Source organism: Solanum lycopersicum, chromosome 5 (genome assembly GCF_036512215.1).
Source record: "Solanum lycopersicum chromosome 5, SLM_r2.1".
Classification (NCBI taxonomy): Eukaryota; Viridiplantae; Streptophyta; class Magnoliopsida; order Solanales; family Solanaceae; genus Solanum; species Solanum lycopersicum.
In genome coordinates, this window is record NC_090804.1 from 24,777,044 (window position 1) to 24,799,436 (window position 22,393).

The 22,393-nt window shown below is 35.0% G+C and overlaps 1 protein-coding gene across 3 annotated transcripts; it reads right to left on the reverse strand.

Moving 5' to 3' along the window:
* Positions 1–953: 953 nt before the first annotated feature.
* Positions 954–21,694, reverse strand: LOC101246717 (ultraviolet-B receptor UVR8). 3 transcript variants are annotated; one of them, XM_069297979.1, is made up of 12 exons: positions 21,455–21,694; positions 15,978–16,164; positions 15,057–15,203; positions 13,923–14,004; positions 13,256–13,411; positions 11,709–11,882; positions 7,069–7,140; positions 5,890–5,961; positions 5,645–5,763; positions 2,965–3,050; positions 2,814–2,869; positions 954–1,433 (listed from the first exon to the last, which is right to left on the reverse strand). In XM_069297979.1, exons 1-12 carry the CDS (start codon positions 21,558–21,560, stop codon positions 1,347–1,349), a joined length of 1,344 nt encoding a protein of 447 aa, XP_069154080.1. In that variant the 5' UTR covers positions 21,561–21,694; the 3' UTR covers positions 954–1,346. The 3 variants fall into 3 exon arrangements, with proteins under 3 accessions (XP_069154080.1, XP_069154081.1, XP_069154082.1); XM_069297980.1 differs by lacking the exon at positions 2,814–2,869 and having other exon boundaries at positions 21,455–21,665; XM_069297981.1 differs by lacking the exons at positions 2,814–2,869; positions 2,965–3,050 and having other exon boundaries at positions 21,455–21,665.
* Between the last annotated feature and the right edge of the window lie 699 nt (positions 21,695–22,393).

The following is a 22,393-nucleotide window of genomic DNA, read 5'->3' on the forward strand; positions in this document are numbered from 1 at the left end:
ATTGATTTTTGATCTATTTTGACTACGGGATGTTACAAGTATAGTATAAGTGTGTCTCTGATATTACGGGCATAGCTTGAGGGGGGTACTTTTGCATTTTCCCCATATTTTATAATTACTTATTTTTTTAATAAAATGTTACAACCTGAATTTTTTTATTGTTACTTGAAAATTATATTCTATTGCTAGAACTTGAAAATAATAGTTTTGATAATTGTCATTTATAAAATTCACTTTAACATGATATTAGAGCAAGACAAATCTCACTCAATATTGGGGCCCAACAAAATAAATAAAAAATACTCAAAAATGTCGATCCACCAGGTGATAAGCACTGAACTTGAGGTGAATAAAAAATTGTCTAACGTTGCCCACGCACTAGAATCTAAGCACTGAGCGTGAGATGATGTATTAAAAGCAAAAAAATCTCACATTGATAGTTAGTGAGATGGATTGACTCCTCATAAGACTTGAACAATCCTCCTTCCTTTGAGCTAACTTTTGGAGTGAATACCAAGACCTAATTTTACATTGCATACCTACAATATTATCACATAGCTACATCTCAAATTTTCAAGATAATATTAATCTTCACCTTCTCCAATTAATAGAAGAAAAAAATGCTTAAATACACCATCAAACTTTGAGAAAAAATTTATTCATATTACCATTTAAAATTTGACTTATCTATATTATTTTTATTTTTATTTGAAAAAACACTCCTCCATGCTATTAAGATTTCATTTTGCATAACCATTATTCACAAGTGATAAATTATAGTTCGACCACATTTCTAATTAGATCATTTTTAAAAAAAGTGAACATTCAAATATATCATCAATCTTTAAAAAAAAGCTCATTTATACCATTTCAATTAACGAATAATAACATGGATGAACTTTTCTCGAAGAGAGATGACATATATAATCAAACTCAAAAGAATAACATAAGACTTTTTCTCAAAGATCAATGACATGTTTGAACCTTTTTATTAAATAAAAACCCAAATTTTAGTGCATTTCACACATTCCTTGTTAATATCAAAATTTATTAAGCTTCAAAAACTACCCACCTTGGTGATTAGAACTACATTTACTGCGACTTCATGTAAGCACTTGACCATCAGTTACGATCGGAGATACGTCTAAATAGTAATTCTCCTTCTAACTTTAGAAGTTTAAGTGAAACAAAACCAGTCCTTACACGACAACAACGTAAAGCTAAGCCATGCTCGTGATAAGTGTTATGAAACCCAAAAATAAAATGTAAGATTTGCAACTTTAGATAAGAGATATCAACTATTGTTTTAATAGAAGATATCAGTCCACCATCCACTGCTAGAAATCTCATAATCGGATCCTTTTCACATCATTTTCCGGCACATTTACATCGTTTCCAGTTCCTCTTTCGGGAATAACTGATTGTCTTGGCAGCTGCACATAAAACATAACATTCGGGATTATGTTTCAGAAGACAAGGAAATCTGATGGTTGACCTTCGAGTCATTGGGAAGAAAATGTGATTGCAAACTCAAAAGTTCAAATATTTCTCCATACCAGAATCAATATCGGCATTTCCCTAACCAAGAAATCATTATACAACCCACAAACATATGCATCAACCAAATGTCAATCTAACCATGCACCGCACCAAATAAATTTTGATGCACCTATTGTACAATTGGATATTTGAGAAAATAAATCAAATCCTCCCTGAACTTGTCCGCACTTTAACTTTACATATAATTCTTTTCCCACCTAGTTTCATTTCAAGTGAATTATTATAATACAAGTCTCACAATGACAAGTACATCCCACACGCGCCACATCAGATCCACGTCAAAGTTTATTTAAATTTTGATTTTTTAAAATTTTTTTTTTCTTTTATTTATTCATAACTTTGGAAGGACAATAAATAGAAAAAAATGAGGATTAATTCAAGATTAAAAAAAAAAACTCTCAGAAAAAGAATCAAACTCCTTGGTTGAAAGATCGATCCATGAATCTCAAAATCAATCTCACAAAAACATTCAAATTTCAGGACACGTTACCAAAACAAATAAATTATAAGTGAAAATTTAATTTGAGATGAAGAAATTATAGATTTTTCATTAAAAAAAATAATTTAAGTTCATCCAAATTAACAAATTAACACAGCCATAATTAGTAATCTTGAAGGGAATAATAGGCGTTAGCTTCCGGAATCAATGTTCTAACTAGTTGTTCCCTGTTATAGTTTAGCTTTTCCATTTATTTTCCTGTTCATCCAACCTTATTTCATTTACTTATTATAAGGTTTTTGGGTGGCTATGGCAATGTTTCGAAAGAGGACAAAGAAGGTGGTAGAGTTCGTAGAAGAAGAAAGGGGTGAGGCAGGAGGTGGCTGAGAGCGGGTGAAGTTCAAAGAAGGAGAAAGAGGGTGGGGGGTTGGAAGAAGGAGAAAGGGGGTGGGGATGAGGGATTTCGAAGAAGGAGAACGAGGGTGGGAAGTTCGAAGAAGAACAAGAGGAAGGGGGTAGTGGCTAAGGGCGATGGGGGCGGTGAGAAAGAAGGGGTGGGGCTGATGGTGGCTAAGGGCAGCGGAGTGGTGGTGCGTGAGGAAGAAGGGAAGAAAACTTATTCGTTAAAAAGAAAAAAGGAGGCCCAGTTATTTTTTCTCCGCTTTTATTTTTATTTTAATTTGTCACGTCAACCTTCGAGGTGTGTTTAAATTCGCTTCAAATAAGATTAGGGGTAAATAAATGTACAACTCATGTACTTAAAGTGTTAAAGTAAGTTTGCTGCCAAATTCAATGCTTAAATGGGTGATCTTACGTTTTCATCTGGAACAACAGCATATCTCTCCGTAGGTGAAACCCAAGATTTTTCAGCTGAAAAAGAGTTAAAAGAAAATACCAATACATGGCATAATTAAATGCTGTGAAAGACGAACAAAGAGAGAGGGAAGGCGGAGCAGATATAAGACCTGCTGATGGGTCAACCGTCGAAGATCTGATTTGTTGTCCACTTGATCCATCAACACTTAACACTTCTATAATCCTTGGGACAGACCTTCACATCTCAAAAAAAAATGACCAAGCTCAATTTTGAAAGTAGCACGAAAATGTGTTAGTTCACTAAAGCAAAATGTTGAAAATGGAGAAGAAATGTCATCATCCATGGTGTTACATTTACATATAGAATAGTAAAATATTTAATTCCTAGCTTGTAAGATTACACTATTTAGATGACATGAGGGCGTCAAACTTTTCACAGAGAACTTCGCTTTCTTTTTGATACTAAATACATGGAAAATAAATAGTCGTCAATGAACTGAAGAACTTGCAATACACTAGGCTTACGATTTAGACATGTAAAATTAGGTCTTAGGTCTAACTCATACTCCAAAATCTAGCTCAAAGAGACGAGGATTAACCAAGCCTTATAAGGAGTTCACCTATCTCATTGATCACAGAAGTGAGACTTTTGTCATAGTTTAACAAGACATAAAATTATTTATGTGACCCTGAAACACAAAAGAAAACTTAGTCCTCAGTCTGGATCCTTTACAAACAAAAATACAATTGTACTTTTTGTACCTTTGTGGCTCTCAAAAATCACAATCTATGATACATTTGAATACACCTGACCCAGAAACTACATTGTCTAAGTTAAATATTTTACAAGTAAAATCCAAACATAGCAATGGAAGCCAATATGTGACAGGATTTAATGAAGTTTAGGACCAATGAATGCCTTAAATGTTACTTCCTTTTATATCAATTTATTTGTTTTTCTTTACTTTTTAGTTCGTTTCAAAATGTATGTCCCTTACTCTTTTTGACAACTCTTTGATTCCAACTTTCAATATGAGATGTCTAAGATCACAAAATTAAGCGATATTTTGGTAAATTTACACATCTTACTTTTGTAAACTCCATGCCAAGTCAAAGCTAGTCAAACAAATTGAAACGACGGAAGTAAAAGTCATGCAGAGTATAATCCGTACTATATTTGAAGTGTGAAGGTCCTTAATAATGTTGTTTCTACTTTTTGCCCTCATTCAGACTATCTCCTTTTGACAAAATCATCTTGTCACTCTTTTTAAAATTATTATTTATAATATTTCGAAGTAAATGATCCTAAATATATAGCAAGAGGAAAATATATTTTAAAATTAAAGAGTCCTAAAATATTTGGTAAGAGTAAAATATATGGTAAGAGTTATATATGGTAAAGAGTTATAAGGGAGAATTAATAATTAAGTATTTTAATCTATTTCTTCATAAGTTGTTGATATTTACAATTACACCAACACACTTTCTATTATGATTAGAATTATGTTTTTTACTAGAAAAGGTTTTCTTGTCAAAAATAATCTCTTTCATATTCGATTAATTCCCCTCTTACAAGGGAAAAAATTGTCTTAATTCTTTTAGGTCATTTCTGTAAAATTTTAAAATGAATAATAACATAATTTTTTTTATGTTTAATAACATACAAAATAATTTTTTAATACAGATTTATTATTGATAAAAAAGATATACACGTGCAAAGCTCTAGTATTCCGAACAGCAGGCAGCTTCTTATAGATAATAATTTCTGAAGAGCTGGAGACAACTAACTTGAAAGTCCACTATTTATATATCAGAGATACTGAACATCTATAGTTGTACACCTGAACTTGACTGTGAGCCAAAAGAAACAAAAAGATCCAACCGTTGGTTGGGTATTATTTGCCCTGAATTTCTTACCATAAATAAATTTTCATTTTAAGAAAAGGTTTAGGATTGACTAGTCCTTTCCTTGCAAGAAAAAGTTTAGAACTCTATAAATAGATATTTATTTCTTCTAACTTAATTAACATTCACAATGTAGTTCTAGAGGTTTTGAGAATTTTAGTTATCGGGAAAAATTTTGTGAACTTCCATGTAAATTGGTTTAAATTATTTCTTTCTATATTTTGTACTCTCATATTTATAGTGAATTTTTACCTTGTTCATTATGTAAGTTAATTGACCGAACCACATTAAATACTCGTGTCTTTTGATATATTTTTCGTTTATTTTCTTACTCATGGTCTTTCGAGATTTGCTTTACACCTAATGGTCCCTACACTGACACAAACATTGCAGTAAACAAACAATATAGTTCTTCTAAACAATAAGAATCGATGATCATGAAAGCAGAAAAATAAAGTCAAACAATTTCACTGATGACAGTAGCACTTGGAATATTGATTTTAATCCCCCATTTCAAGAAGGGGCATTATCCACCACTGACAGGCAACAGGAATCAATCATCACAACATTCCAACAAATCGATAACACTCCTAGAAATAACCTTTATCTGAAAAGCATCCTAAGAAAGAGCTACTGTAGCATCAACCTAACACATACAGCTAATCCACAGATGTAAACCAATATATCTTTCCACCTCTAGTTTTGTTAATATATCTTTCTGCCTCTATGTTAACCCTATTCCCGTTGTTCTGATACAAACATAAAAGTAGTTGCAGATTCAAGCCATCCACACAAGCAAAAGCCATTTCCTTGTGAGTGAAAAACTGATTTAAAGGAACAAAGGCAGCAAAGCACAGATAATTCAACAACACATCTCAATGCACTATCAACGACTTCAATACTGGATATGTCTGCAGTTATTACCTATCAACGGACTCCCCATGACCTAGCTGACCATTTGTACCTCTTCCCCAGGAAAAGACATTCTGCCTTTCTGTAGCAGCAAGTGTGTGCCTCCAACCGCATGAAATCAGAATTACTTTCTGCCATTTTAGTAACAGTAAAATGTCAATTGCTTATTTCCCACAAGATCTCTCAGTAAGACGCTAATGACAACACAGAAAGCAAAGACTAATGCTCATTTCAGCTGAGAACTAGCATACCAGTACCTGATCATGTGGAAATTTTACTTGAACAGGTGAACAATGATCACAATTGTCATCAACACCAACTTGTCCGAACTGCTCATGATGCAAAACGAGACACCAACTCAATAGATAAACCAACATGAAGCTCTATCTGATACTAAAAATGTTAGTATCAAGCAACAAGCCATTGAATACTGCCTTATGCAAAGGATATGTATGATAAATAAAAACTGAATTGAGGACCAAGTGAAATTAATTATGAAGCATATAAACAGATCTTCTCAATTCAATCAAGTTGATTACCAGGTAAGAAAAAAGGCCATGATAATAGTAAAATTATGTTGGTCAAGTAAAACTATGCTTGTCACCTCTAGCAAATAAAGGTTTGATAAGACAAAACAGATTTGAATGTGAAATGGTGACTTACACAAAGGCTTTATCACTATAGTCAAATAAAGCTGGTTGAAAGGAAGCAACAAAGAGTACATGCCAAAGGCAGAAAAACCACAGAGTAAATAAAACATCTAAGATGACTGGAATGCAGTATAAAGTATTATAACAGCAGTGTTGACATTGGATAATGAGATTCCAAATTAATAGCGATGTTAATGTGCGAAGTATATAGAACTGCAAAGGTAAGAGCACTGATATCCTGGTGGAAATACATCTTTTGAGTTTTCTCATTCATTTTTCTACATAGGTTGCAACACCTTTGGATGCCTTTCTAGTTGCACATTTACCATTCAATTATCCAACTGTCTGCAGCAAGTCAATTGTGGAGAACAGTTTCTCTACAAAAACATCATAGCTGTGAGCCGAGTTCATCTTAAATTAAAGGCTAACCGGCTACAGTTACTTAAAGTTCCATATAAGCACAAGGAACCAAAATGGCATGAAGGAAATTACAAAAGTATCTTCTGATAAAAAACTTGTACCAAAAATTTGCAAGACAGCATCAATATTGCATGTTGATGATGTGTGTATAAACACTATAATATATGTCCAACAATGCACCAAGGAAAAGCCTGAGTGAATTCTTTTGACCAACTAGTAAGAAATAATGACTACATTTCTGATATGAATGAAAACAGACAGTTAAGTGCAGATACAGGCAGGTAGAGGTAGTGCATTAAAGTTGAACATAGTTGGAATGGACAAGATTTTTTTTCAATCATTAGACTAAAGAAACAAGAACCAAACCTTGTTCCAACCCCAACCATAGAGTTTTCCATCTGAAGTAAGTGCCATGGTATGTCTCCAACCACCTGATATCTGGAAAATGACAACTCTTACAATATTTAGAAATATAGGAGCACATAAAACATGTGAAAAAGCTTTTAGAAATACTATAGGGATTGTCATCCCATCTCTTCAATAATTGGATCCGTGGAAATAATAACCAAAAGCCTAATAATAAAATGCAAAACCTATCTATACCCTTATTTTTCCCTTGGTTGTAGAACATGCCCTATTTCCTTCTAGTAAGTACTAGAATGATGTGAACATAAAAGATATCTTTTTGAACAGTATGTAAGATGAGAATATGAACAAGTTCACTTTGTAAATATAAAAATAGAGCAACTCACATTATCAAGTTCTTAATATCCACATCAAGTAAAACGGAATAAATGTTGGGGAAGAGGGAGTAATTATCTATTGCACAGTTGACTCACATCATCTGACCAGTGCAATTACACCCATCTAAACAAAAGATTTGCAAGAAATTCAGATATAAACAATCACCCAATAAATATAAAGTGACTTACATTATCAAGGCTCTCTTAGTATCCACATCTACTAAAAATGGACTATAAGTGTGGAAGAGGCAATAATTATTCACAGTTGACTCCCATCATCTTCACCAGTGTAATTACCCCCCCCCCCCCCCCCAAAAAAAAAAAAAAGAAAAAATCCTCTAACACATTATTTTTTTGTTATATATGATTTTCTTGAAGACAGTATCAAGATGAAACTATGAGATTTACAATGAAAAAGCTGAATTTGATTATGTTAAAATCCTTAAGTTTTGGACTAACAGATTATGAAATACAAAACAAAATTTCTATCTTTCCAGCAGTACAGATAATGTAGACAACTATATTTCACACATCGGAGCATTGTGGATGAAATGGAGGCTTGCCTCTGGACACTTGTGTGATATGAAGGTACCACCTCAACTTAAAGACTAGTTCAACAGAGTAGTGGTTAGCCATCCTTGATGTATGGTGGAGTGTTGGCTAGATACATGTTACAGAGATGAGGATGTTTAGATGGAAGTGTGGGCATACTAGGAGTGACAAGATAAAGAATGAGGTTATCCGGGAGTAGGTGGAAGTTGCCTATATGGCAGACAAGATGAGGGAAGCGAGATTGCGATAGTTTGGACATATCGGGAGGAGGTATGCCGACACCCCAATGAGCGGGTGCGAGAGGCTGGTTGTAGAGGGTGTGCGGAGGAATAGAGAGATGCAAAAAAAGTATTAGGGAGAGTTGAATGGATAGCACATGGTGCAACTTCATGTTACCGAGGACATGATTTTCAATTTCAATTATCACACCATTTTGTTGTTGATATTGTTTATTTCTTGTAGACTTTACACTACTTTTGTTATTTACTGCTATGTGTTCTTCAATGTGTTAAGTCTTCTTTTACTTGAATTAACTGCTATGTGTTCTTAAACATTTAAGTCTAGGGTCTTTTGGGAATAACCATCACTTAGTGACCCTTCCCATACCCTACTTAAAGGATTTCACTGGGTATCTTCTTCTTGTTGTTGTATATTTCACAGTCTGTAGCAGCTCCCCTTTGCCTTCAAAATATTTCTTCTTTCAATATAGTCCAAGCTACGCATAGAGGGATAGCTCTCCACATTTTCTGCAGGGATGCTTCTAAACATGCAGATTCCAAACTTCCCACTACATTCCTCAATTTCATAGGACTTGCCTATTGGATTCCAAAATCTTCCATGAACATGAAACAGACCTTCCAATCACAGTGCATAAAATATGATCCACCGATCACATGATTAGGTAACCTTCTTTTTCTAGAATTAACTTTACAGATTGCATCTTTTGATTAAATACATATGGCATTGACTACTCAAGACATTTGCTCTCCAGTAGCTAAACTAAACTCTATTAGAGTTCTGTTGACAATCGTAATGAATCTTGACAGGTCTCTTCAGCAACTGGATGTGAAGAATGCTTTCTTGAATGGGCACTTAAGAGAAAGAAGTCTATATGGTGCCCCCACCAGGTTTTGAAAGGAAGTACAAGTCAAAGATATGCAGGCTTAGAAGATCTCTTTAAGGTCTAAAACAATCTTCAAGGCTTGGATCGAAAGGTGTTACTCAATTTCTGAAGAAGCAAGGGTATGTGCAAGGACAAGCAGATCACACAATGTTTACTTGACATTCAATAGAAGGAAAAACAACAGTTCTTATAATGTATGTTGATGATATCATCATCACAGGGGATGATGTGGTTGAAATAAAAAATCTAAAAGAATCTCTTGCCTCAGAGTTAGAAATAAAGAACTTAGGCCTGAAGAAGTACTCTCTCAGCATGGAGGTTGCATGATCGAAGAAAGAAATTGTAGTGTCAGAAAGGAAGTATGTTCTTGATCTGTAAAAAGAAACTACAGTGAGTGGTTGTAGACCAACTGAAACTCCAATTGATCCAAATCTAACGTTTGTAAAGGAAGGAAAATTGATCGATAGGGGCCAATATCAGATTGATAGGCAAGTTGATTTGTCACGTACTAGACCTGATATTTTCTTTGCTATGAGCCTAGTCAGTCAGTTCATGCATTCTCCACGAGAAGAACACCAAGAAGCTGTGTATCGAATCATGAGGTATCTAAAGAGTGCTCCTGGGAAAGGGCCGTTCTTCAAAAAGAATGAGCAAAGGAGTGTTGAGGCTTATATAGATGCGTACTGGGCTGGTTCATCTATTGATAGAAGGTCTGCATACGTACTGGGATGGTTCATCCATTGATAGAAGGTCTACGTTTGGATACTGTACATTTGTTTGGGGAAATTTAGTGACATGGAGAAGTAAGAAGCAAAATGTGGTGACTCGAAGTAGTGCTGAGGATGAGTATGGATCCATGGCACACAGAATTTGTGAAACATTGTGGCTCAAAAGATTTTTGAAAGAACTAAGAAGACCAGTGAGTTTTCCAATGAAGTTATATTGTGACAATAAGGCTGCCATAAGCGTTGCTCATAATCCAGTCCAGCATGATAGAACAAAGCATGTTGAAGTGGACTGACACTTCATTAAAGATAAGACTGAAAATGGAAGTGTGTGCGTTCCTTTTTGTTCCAACAACCGAATAAGTTGCAGATATTTTCATAAAAGGTCTTTTCAGAACTACTTTTGAGTCCTTTGTAAGCAAGTTAGGCATGTCCGATATTCACATGCCAACTTGAGGGGGAGTGTCGAAGGAGTTGGCACTTGGCATATTAAGTCATAATCGCTCCAAGTATGAGGTGGCAGATTTGACTGTAATTTGCTTGACAAATAAGTTGGCAGATTTGATTATAATCTGCTCTTGTAAATATGGGATTAGACTATAGGGATTGGTTAGTTTATTTGGTCATAGTTGTTCTCTTATACATATTGTATTGCACTATGAATAAATAGATACTTTTTGCAAAAAGTGTCTTACAAGTATAAAGCAAGAACCTTGACAACCCCCAAAAAAGAAGGTAAGTTGTTCTAGAATTCTCCGCTTTGAAAAGTGAGTTATTTAATTCCTTATAAGGATAATAAATGAAGGAGAACACAGTTCAAGCTATATCTCGTCTAGTTCCTATTATCCATGTTTTACATCTTCATGCAGAACCAATGGACATCTCCACACATAAAGTTACTTTGTCAACCGGCTCGTTCTTAAAGATCAGTAATGATGATCGGATTGGTATTTTCAAAGTCATATTTTAAGCACTTCTTACCTGATAAATTTAACAGTCTTTCAAATTTTTAACTCATGATTTTTACACAACTCATAGTAGATCAAGTACTACCTGACAAGGGGGAGTATACTATGAATACATTGAGAGTGCAACAAGATATATCCATGGGAAATAATTTTCCTTTAACAGTTATTCCAGTGTGTGAATTGGGACATGTTAGGCACGTAAGCTATGAAAAAGTCAATTGTTTTCGGATTTTGGCGCCCACATCTCAAGCATGCACAAAATAGACCAAATAAAATCCTACTATGTAAGCAAATTATGGATACATTTTTCTGTTCACATCTTGCATTGGTCAAGTCCTCAAGTATATGTAGTCAACAAAGTGTCTCTTCTTGGAATGCAGCTCATGATTTCATTGGGCTATCAAATTTTTTGCTTGAAAATTAACATATACACTTTCATCTGACTTTCATCTCTTGAAAATTTCGGGTACCTAAAATCTATTACTGGGCATAGGCAGCAATAATATTTTCTTATTTCCTCAATAGCTAAATTAGGGAACTACAGTTTCATAATGTAATGCTTCCGAGATTACCAAGTAGTATTTTTTTAAAAACACAGTTAAAAAATGGTGAATACCATGCAGATAAGCTAACAGAAGTTATAGCCAGGTGCTTTTAACCAAGGAGATGTCAAATTTCAGTAAAAGTCAATGCAGAATACAAATACTTTGTAATGATGTTCAGTCAGATATATAGTTTGGATTATGCAGCTATAAAGCATTAAATAATAACTTGTAAAGATGAACATCAGCAATCCCCAGAAAAGCGGACAATAGAGTGAAACAGTTCCCATTAACTTTCCATCTATACCTCATAAAATGTTGAGCAGAAAGTTTTCACATAAAAGAAAAAGTACCTGAGAAGTAAAACTTCCATGCAAAGCTTGAACCTTATGAGGAGAGAGGTGATCCTCAAAATCACCATGTCCTAGTTGACCATATTTGCTCCAACCATACGTATATAAAGCACCAGAAGAGGATACACAGATAGTATGACGCCAACCACATGCAACAATGAACATCTTTTCTCCCTGTAAATCGAGATATCAGATGAGTAGACGGGGCTAAAAAGGAGTGCCACCAGACTGCAGAAGGTTATATCCAACAGTCTGTACAGAGTGTTACTGAATACCTATCTCAAGAATCAAAGAAGACAAAATAGTTCACTATGAAATTAAACATAAAAAGATCTATAAGCAAAATTCAATATTTCAGCTCTATAAGCGATATATAAAGTCAGCTCCTAGTAAAGGACTACTCTTAGAGGATCAAGGTCATGAGCATATCACTAGATTAGAGATGTTGACTAGGAAGAAGAAGGATCATCCTCTAATAGACATTCGAAATGCAGATATATGATAGTGTGTTCTAGTAGGAGGTAATTTGGTGTCGTGGAAGGGTAAGAAACAATGTCTCGTTGCTCGATCTAGTGCAGATATCAAAGCATGTAACATTGGCTGCAGCAACTTGTGAGCTTGTTTGGATCAAACAGCTGTTGAGAAAGCTAAAATTTGGTGAAATTGGTTAGATGGAACTTGCGTGTGATAATCAAGCTGCCCTTCAAATCTCATCAAATCCGTTTCATAAAAGGAATAAACACATTGAGATTGAGCGTCACTTTGTCACAGAAGAAATGATACTCTCAGGAGATATTGTTACGAAATTCGTGAAGTCAAATGATCAGCTTGCAGATATCTTCACCGAGTCCTTCACTAGTCATCATATTAATTACATCTGTAACAAGCTAGGTACATATGATTTGTATGCACCACAGCTTGTGAGGGAGTGTTAGAAATAAGTATATGCAATCCTACTTAGAATAGAAATAGGAATCCTAGTTGCAAAAGGAGTCCAATGTAGTAACTACAAATACAGTCTCAGTGTAATAGTGTAGATAAACAATTCAATAAAAAAATTCTCCAACATTTCTAAGAAACCCAGAAGAGCATTGAGCAGAACAAGAATTCTGATACAAAAACAGATTTGGAAGCAAATACTCTGTCTATTCCAATTTATTTGTCGTAGTTTGACTTGACACAAAGTTTAAAAACTTTTAAGAGAACTATTGAATCTTGCGGTCTTAGGTCTTAAGCTGACAAGTATAATGTAAGAAAATGCTCTTTAGCATGGCGTGTGGGGACATTCGAATTAAGGAGTTGCCAAATTAGGAAAGAGGCATTCATTTTTAGACAGACTAGAAGAAAGACAATAAAATTGAAAGAAATGAAGAATTAAACTGTGTTGGCTGCCAGCAATACATCTTTTTGAGCAATAACAGATACAGGTTAAACAGATTCTTGCTTACGACAAAACAAAGTCTTAAGCTCAGTAGTACAGTGTTGTCACTGTAATTAATAAATAACCTTATAGTAATCAACATAAACATTCCATAGAAGATGCCTACCACATCGGCTGAAACTTTTTCTGGAACCAAGCGATCATTTCGGTCACCTAAGCCCAGATTACCATATCGACCCCAACCCCAACCATAGAGTTCACCATCTTCTGTAACAGCAGCTGTATGTTCAGCACCGGCAGCAACCATCTTTACGGGTATTCCCTGCAAAAGTGTGTTGTGAGTCAAGTAAATTTCATATATTCTGGTACCAAATCAAATGTGATGCACCAACCAAAGAAAATCAATTTCTTATCAAGCCATTCATCCAGAACGATTCATGTTTTGCCATTCAAGAAAAACCAAAATTTCAATTACAAAAATCAACTATGTCCACCCTTGGATCACTAATAAAGAAGAGGCATATCATCTATATCAGGTTTCGGCTGGAGTTACATGGTGATCTTTGCAAAATGAAAAGCAACAAAGAAATGACAACTCAAATCAAGTAAGCTCACAAAAATACTCTCATTACGTGGGCAATTTGAAGTTTATTACCACCATATGTATAAAGCTATTAATTTACTAGGATACCAAACATACAAGCTAAGTCAATCCATACACTTGGCAAAGAATTAATACCATATTTTATAAGTTAATAGAAATGCTACCAAAAAGTTTGTGAAAGAATAACAATACTAACTACATAACTTGACAAACAATTAGCAAGGAATACCTTGAAAGCTTCAATTTTTCGAGGCACAAGAGAGTCCTCCGTGGTTCCAAGGCCTAGTTGGCCATTTTGATTTCGCCCCCAACTGAAATTGAATGCTCACAGTATTAATACTTGGCATTCCAGTTTCCAGATGAAAAGAAGCAGCTTTAGAAAAATCTTATATTAAGAAAGCATGTCTAAAGTTATCCAAACTAGATTGCTATATCATATATTCAGAAATTACATAATAAGTGTTCGGAAACTAGTCATGAGAAAGATGGGACAGAAAATGTGCAAGGAAGTGATTTCTGTCCTCCTTTTAGTTTGAGCAGGAAGTCGAGACAAAAGGAAATAGATGTCTTTTTATTGGGGAAGAAAGAATTGTATGCTTTCCAAGTAAACATACAATTTGTGAACTCAATACTCTTTTTATTATTTGATAGTTTTGCGAGAACTCTGCCGTTTTGACTGGTAGTTTTTACTTGTTATGTTCATCAAATAAGAGATCTTCAAACTCCTCTGAAACTTCAATGTCATGTTTTAGTTTTTGTGATTCAAATCTTAAGTTGGAAATTTGTGCCTGCTAGCTAGAATGTTACACATAGTTTCTTCTGTTCCAACTTTCTAAAATGGTGGTTCTAACCATCCCAATCTCTTTTTAAGAAGACAGTAAGCACCTTCATTTTCATTCTAGAAATGGCTAAATTCTTGCAGACAATTAATAATTTTTAACTTGAAGTAGCAAAAGGTTGTCAGAGCCACAATTTTGTAGAATAAAAGATTGCCCCAAGTTTGCAGAATCTATTTTGCTCGGACTCTTCAAAAATGCCAACGGGTACGTGTCGGATTCGCCAAAGTAGTGTATTTTTGAAGAATCCGAGACGGGTACGGCATCAAAGGTTGATGAGCTACCAATGTACTTTAAGGAATATAAACAAAAAATGAGACAAGAAACCTCTGAGTTAAGCATTGATAGAAGATTGATGCAGATGGTAAAATCACTGAAGCACCTAATGTCGATTGGATATATGTAATAGCAACACTATCAAGAAAACAAAAACGAACATAAAGTCTTTATCAAAATAAAGAGAAAATAAATGTGCATAAGGTTTATTAGATCCACCAAAACTAGAGCTCAAGAGCAGCACCACCAACCTCTGCACTTCGCCTCCCATGGTAACAGCAAGACAATGGCTATCTCCACATGCAATCTGCTTAATGCGTATACCATGAAGTGCTTTAATTGGTTGAGGAGTGAACAAATCACTGGAGTTTCCATGACCCAATCTCCCAAAATCACCCCTACCATATAAAAAAAAAACCTGCTGATTTTGTCCAAATGCATGAAAACAAAAAAAAATGTACATGCATTCGACATAGAAGGTTAATGTTCTTCATACTTCCATCAAACAGATTTTTTTTGGTACGATACAGACACCTATTATTGGACAAATCAGAGCACTCGCATTTCTGCTTTCACAGTGAAAACCATGAAGAGTTGCCAAAATTGTTGTCTGGGAAAACTAAAAGCAAGTTCAGTGATAAGACACACTATTCATAGGTAAAACACTCATCACGAATCTACATATATTGGATAATGAATGGCAAACTGAATTTTGTAACGGGGTTCTGCACCTTTAAGAAATGTTAATTAAGAACTTCAGCATGAACTTTCCATCATCATTCTTGAATCCATCAAGATTTCTAGATTACCGTTTGGCTTCTACTTCTTTTCATCTATCATGGTCACCACTAAAATAAATCTGAAATGGCATAGAGATCAAGGTCTCCACTATTGGAAACAGGAACGCACAGTAAAGAATGGTTGGTTTTGTACCTGGTCGTGAATAGTTTATGAAATGGCATAGAAATCATAGCATGGTCAAACAAAGGGAGTAATATCTAAACAACAAAAGTATTAAGAATTGTCATGTATATTCTAACAGCCAAATACCTGAGGCAACATATTTTTAATAGCTAATACCAAGAATTTACCAGTTATCAACTTTCACACAGATTCTAAATTCCATCATAATAATGCATTAAATAGAAATATTTGATGGAAAGAAAGCCTACCATCCCCAGCTATAGACTTGCTTTAAGGCCTCCGAGTAAGCAGTTGTATGATCAGCTCCGCAAGTGAGAGATACTATTTCCTGCCCATCCAATGCACTCACCTGAGTTGGAGAAAATCGATCTTCAGCATCCCCAAGGCCAAGCTGACCATCCTCTCCTCTTCCCCATGAGCAAACAACATTTCCAGCTGCAATTACATTGATTACATCTACTACCCATCACACAGAAAAGCTTGATAATTTGAGTTGGTAGCTTAAGTACTAAATCAAACTCTTCTATTATGCAGTACTGCCTGCTAGAACAACAGCATACTAGTGTGATCTCACAAGTGGGTAGGATGTATGCAGATTGCAGAGCTTATCCCTACCTTTTGTGGGGTAGAGAACATGTTTCCGATAAACCCTTGGCTCGAAAGAAAAGAGAATTGAAGCATGGTAGCATGAAACAATGACAGAAAAATAATACAGTCTACTCCAAGTTTAAATTAAAAATAAGGTATCATGCAACAAACCATAATTAATTGATTGGAATTGTTATATGATAACATTTTGAAACCAGCTGAAATTAAAAGAGACATGTTTGGGATCCAGTTCGAGTCGGTCTAAGTTTATTAATTATGCTTGGGTTAATCAGTACTCCAGAAGAACTACCTGAAGCTAGCAACTGCAGTCAAACACCGAGTCATAGCATCTATATGTGGGAAGGTGGGAAATTTATGCATCAAGTTTGCCAGAACAGAGGCAGATACCATTGCATATCTGATGAAAATGGAGCAAGGGAAAGTTGCAATCAGAAAACAACCAGCTGTTCAATCTGTATCAGGTTTGGAAAACAAATTGAATATGAAGATAACAAATTTAGAGATTCTCACGAATTTTGACCATGCCAGTAGTAAAGGCAATGAACATACCGACTTTTACTTATAAACGAGGTAAGCTCATATCATGGAATGTTAGGGGTCTAAATGGAGAAACAAAAGAAGAGTCCTTAGGTCTTTGATTCGGAAGTGGGTGGATTATGCAGTTTCGGCGGCTGATGGAACTCAAGGACGTGTCACAAGAGTTGTTTGTCAGGCTAGGAACTTCTGAAAGGAATTGCCTCTGTTTCCATTTCCAGCTCCTGCCTTAACAATGATTTAAAATGGGAACTTTGTGGTGTTTATGCTCCTTTAAGCAGACGAGCAATGTATGGCTTGAACTATCAGCAATAAGAGGTTTATTAGATGATATGTTGATCGTGTGAGTTGACTTCGATGTCACAAGGCTTCCTTGTGAACGCAAGCACAACCAGAAGATTACAGTCAGCATGAAAGAATTTTTTGAGTTCATAGAGGAACTTGAATCAATGATCCTCCACTTCAGGGATGCCCTTACACTTGTTCCATGGAGTAAAACACCACTACTGCTTCGCGGATGGTTAGGTGTCTGCTCTCAGCTGACTGGGATGACAAATCAGCTCCATCAGACAAGCTGTCTGATGCAGAACAGAAAAGAGCAGAAAATTCAATGGAACAGTTACTAAAATGGCAGGGAAATATAAGAAGTTGGACTAATATTAGCTAATTACAGTTAGGGTATATTTCATAGATGAAAGTCATTAAAAGAAGAACATTACAATATATAGTATTCTCAACGCTAGATGATTTGTCATGCTCCTCCTTAAGAGATAAAGAAGGTAAAGAACTATTCTGCAGAAAAAGGTAAAAGGACTGGATAGGGACCCTTCTAGTAATTATGGGGTCTAATGTGTAGATAACATGCCTTGAGCTAAGAAGGTATGGAGGACTAAACTGTCTATCCAACTAATGATCTTTTAACTGACTAAACGATTATGTATCACATTGCAAGCCTAAGTTACACCTCCCATGAGCTTCTATCTGCTGTTCTGGATGCTCCTCAACCACAATCTGCATCACTGTCTCGCCAAAGCCTTTCTTAGACCTTACACCTATTGTTCTTCAGCTGGACAATGGAAACATGACAGGTCTTATTTTAAATTTGAAAACGTGTGATAGGAAGAAAAGGGTTTCATGGAAGTGGTACATGGGTGGTGAAATTCATTCCAGATTCGGGGCCAGAAAGGGTTTTTTTTCCGCAAATAAGCTGAAAATGTCTTGAGGAATTAAGAGAATGGAACAGAAACTGTTATGGTAATCTGGAAAAGAGAAAAGCCAAGGCCTTAAAATCAATTCAACAAGTAAAATTGCATAAACTGGGGAATACAGTGAGAGAGAATTGTTGTACAAGGCTGATTTATCCATGGAATTAGAAGAAATTTCTTGGAGACAAAAATCCAGGTGTCTTTGGCTTAAACAAGGGGACAAAAACACTTTTTTTTTCACAAAAAGGCCAATGCACACAAACGTTAGACATTTGGCCAATCGCACCCCTTCTTTAAGGACGTTGTCTTAACCATTCTCATTTAGGGCAAAATAAGGCTAGACATTTGGGAACTCAGGCTAGAGGAAAATTTGGGTTGCTTCTCCTGGCAGCAAAAGTAGACCACTGTTCTCGCATTTGAGTACTTCCAGCATTCCCTTTTTGACAATTCTTTTATCCAATACTCTGATGGATTCAATAAGGGGCTGACTAGTTTGTGGTAGAAAATGCAACTTAAGTGGCTAGTGGTGGTTGACTCAAGAAAGAAGGAGATCCATGAATCTTATGCAAGCTGGATTCTGAGAAAGCTTATTATTATATGTATTGAAATTTTTTTGACTTCATATCTTAAAGGTGAGTTTTGGGGACAAGTAGAGAGATGAATCAAAATTTGCATTTCTATCACCAGATTCTTAACTTTGGTGAATGGGCGTCATGTGTTTTTTTGGGAATTTGAGGGGTTAAAATAGGGAGATCCATCATCCTTTATCTGATACAGTAAAATGATGGATCCGACCGTCATTGGGGGTTTATTGAACGGATTTTCAGTTCTTCGTTTAGAGAGGGGATAGTAATGTGACGGTTCCACATATCTTATTTACTAAACGATACTTTGATTTTCCGTGATGCAGAGGTTTCAGACTAGATTACTTCAGACAAAATTTTATTTAATTTTCGGTTGTATCAGAACTCAAAATCAATCTCAAAAAATGTGAGATCACTCTTGCAGGAGAAGGAGATAATACTAAAGAGATTGATTTGTAAGGTGGGTAATTTTACAGACTGTATATGGTCTACCATTGCATGCTTCGGGAAAGGCCTGATAGTGCGCAATCCGATAATTGAGAAAGTAGAAAAACAATCAGAGGGTGGCCAAAGAGATACTTGTCGAAAGGAGGGAATAGCGTATTACGTGAGCTTATAGTGAAGGAAGTGTTGCATAGTTGGACATACAGGAGAGGGAAGAAAAGTCTTAAGGGCATGGAATATTCCTCTTTAGCAAAAGGGACATCTATTGCACCACTTGTCTTATGAGAAACTCATATAGTTGGCTCATTAAAAATCACACATCACAATTAGTATTCCTAGAACCAACTCGCCCTTTCTGATTGTCTATCTAGAGTGATAAATAGTGTTGTGGTGTAACTGAATCATTAGTCCTTTGGAAGATTCTTTCCAAAATAAGCTCAAGAATATGATATTTCTATCTGTGGCAACGAGGGAGTCCACGTAACTGGTAAATACTATCTAAAAACATTCAAGCTACTTATTGAGCTATAAATGAATGACTTGAGGACATAATACGCATATTTGTTGTACCTATAAACCACCAAAATGGTATCTTTGCCTTCAAGTAGACTTTCCACATTAAAAGCTTACAATCCCAACCGTTATTAGAGTGGTTGCACGTTGCAACAGCTCTATATAAAATACTTCTTTTTGTGATAAATGACACATCCTAGTACCATTATTTTGTAATGTCTTATTACATAGTGGACCCATAAAATGCATATGCTATAAGATTTTGTATATTGTATATAGAGATGACTGGAAAAACAAAAAGAGAATTCCCAAAAATAGGATTTTGTATATAGGGATTCCCTCTATAGATTTGCCTTCTTTTCATTTTTTTTTCAAAAATGAGATATTCAGTCCATTTCATTCAAGTAATGGAAGCCTTGGAACAACGATAAAATTGTCTCTCCGTGATCTATAGTTAACGAGGTCGAGTCGTGAAATCAATCACTAATACTTACATTAAGGTAGACTACAATCATCCAGGGGCGTATCTACATAGTCTTGGACACCCTTCGTCGGAAAACCATACCGTATATACAAGTACAATAATATACAAAGTGGTTAAATATCATATTTTGGATATCTTTTACACAATAAGGTGTTATAGCCTACTGATTTAAGGTGTCTTGAAAGAGACAAGCGTTTAGCCTGAGATCCGATCCGAACAATCAGACGAAGGAGCGGAGCTTAGAGTCTTTACTTTATGTAAAACGCATATTTGAGTTCAAATATCATATTTTGGATATCTTTTACACAATAAGGTGTTATAGCCTAGTGATTTAAAGTGTCTTGAAAGAGACAAGCGTTTAGCCGGAGATCCGATGCGAACAATCAGTCGAAGGAGCGGAGCTTAGAGCCTTTACTTTATGTAAAGCGCATATTTGAGTTCAAATCTAGTTCGCAGCATTAAGCCTTTCTTTTTTGCACTCATTCATCCAAAAGAAAAAATGCTCAAAAAAATTCATGTATATTACCTAATTTTTTTCAAAAATTTTCATATATATTAGGTAGCATAATTTTAAAATTTCTACTGCACTCATTCTTTGTGAAATTTCCCATGACGCCATTCCAATCATCACACACACAAGACCTTACTTTTGGTGCACCGAACTGCCCCCTTTTTTTATCCATTCCATTTATATTGCTGTATATAGTTCATGGAGTAAAAAAATCTTCAACAAATACAAAAATTTTTAAAGAAAGCATTTCAGAGTTCTCCTTTTGTCAGTCCACCCTATAATTATTAGGGAATTAATTATTTAGATGTTTTTATTTTTATGAAGATATAAGCAAATATCACTTTTATTTAAAGTATTTTGGAAATATATCGCTCATTTAAATTATAAAAATTCGCACAAGGGTTTTGATTTAGAAATTAGAATTAAATTAGGATGAAGGGCGTTGATCTGTTGTGGTGGGAACAAAAGCCCAAATAAAAGATGTGATAAATGTGAAAGCAGAGATTACGATTTTACCCATAGTATATTTAATAACGTGGACCATTATTGTCCATGCAAATTCTAAACACCTTACCCAATACTCAATCCCTCTCTTCATCATCTCTGTACTGTTCATCAACATTACTTGCAGAAGAGACGAAGGAAGCAGGAGCGGAGCCATAGATAATTTTTTTTTATGTATATTCGAATCCCTTCTACTACTATGTAGGTTTATCTCTACATATTTTGAACTCTTATTGAAAATCATATTAAAAGGAAGGGTGAAAAAAGCTAACCACCTGGAAGATAAACTAATTTGATACGAGAGTTAAGAAAGAAAGAAATGGAAGGATGAACTTACAGAGAAGAGCAACGGAGTGACTAGCTCCAGCGGAAATGAGAAGCACTTTCCGAATCGGCCTAACTGCTGTATCACTATTGCAATCACCACCTCTTCCGTCCGCCATTTTTGACCTAATGTACCTTCTCTGTATTAATTAAAATGTGGAAAGATGTGGAATTTTTTTTATGGAAGGAGTAGAGAGCATGGAAGTGGGTACACACTGAATTTATACTAGTGATAGAGACGCCACATGTTCCTAACTCCTCTCCTCCCACACACACATGTGGTAAGTCGTGACCTTGCACATGGGACCCACCTTTTTTTTTTTCAATCAGTATAGTGTGAATTTTACTTAACACTTTTACTAAGCACACCAGGCGATATTTCACCATCTTTACACAATTTTGCAAGGCTTTTTAATATTAGATAACTAAGGAAATGAAGAAACAAAACTATTATATTGCTCGGAAGATTGTTTGCCTTTGTCAGTTGATTTTCTAAGTATGATGTTCTTTATTTATATTACTCTGTTTTACAAAGAATAATCTAGTTTAAATTAATATGAAATTTAACAAAATAAAAAAAAATTGGATTTCATGGTTCTAAATTAAAGTTATATCAAATTTACAAAATTGTACTTTTGATCTTGTGACCTAAAATAATGTGGAAAGGTGAAATTAAATGTTACAAAAAAAGGTAAATTCTTTTCGAAATAGACTAAAAATAAAATAGGATCATTCTTTTTTAAACGGATGAAGAACTAAATTAAAATCTATTGTGTAAATAATAATCATTACATAAGCCACTAGTACTTATAAACAAGCCCTTGTTATAAAATTTAATACATGCCTAGAATATTCCAAGGTCTTTCAAGAATTCTTCCTAGATATTCTAAAGTTTTTTCAAGAAACTCTCCATTACTCTAAAAAATCTTCCAATAAATAATAAATGCTTATC

Coding starts and splice junctions, on each gene's coding strand:
- LOC101246717 (XM_069297979.1), bottom strand. CDS start 21,560: ATGGCGGACGGAAGAGGTGGTGATTGCAATAGTGATACAGCAGTTAGG. Junction 15,204..15,977: donor CAAGTCTATAGCTGGGGATG/GTAGGCTTTCTT, acceptor TTTATATGGTAG/GGGTGATTTTGGGAGATTGG. Junction 2,870..2,964: donor GACGGTTGACCCATCAGCAG/GTCTTATATCTG, acceptor ACTCTTTTTCAG/CTGAAAAATCTTGGGTTTCA.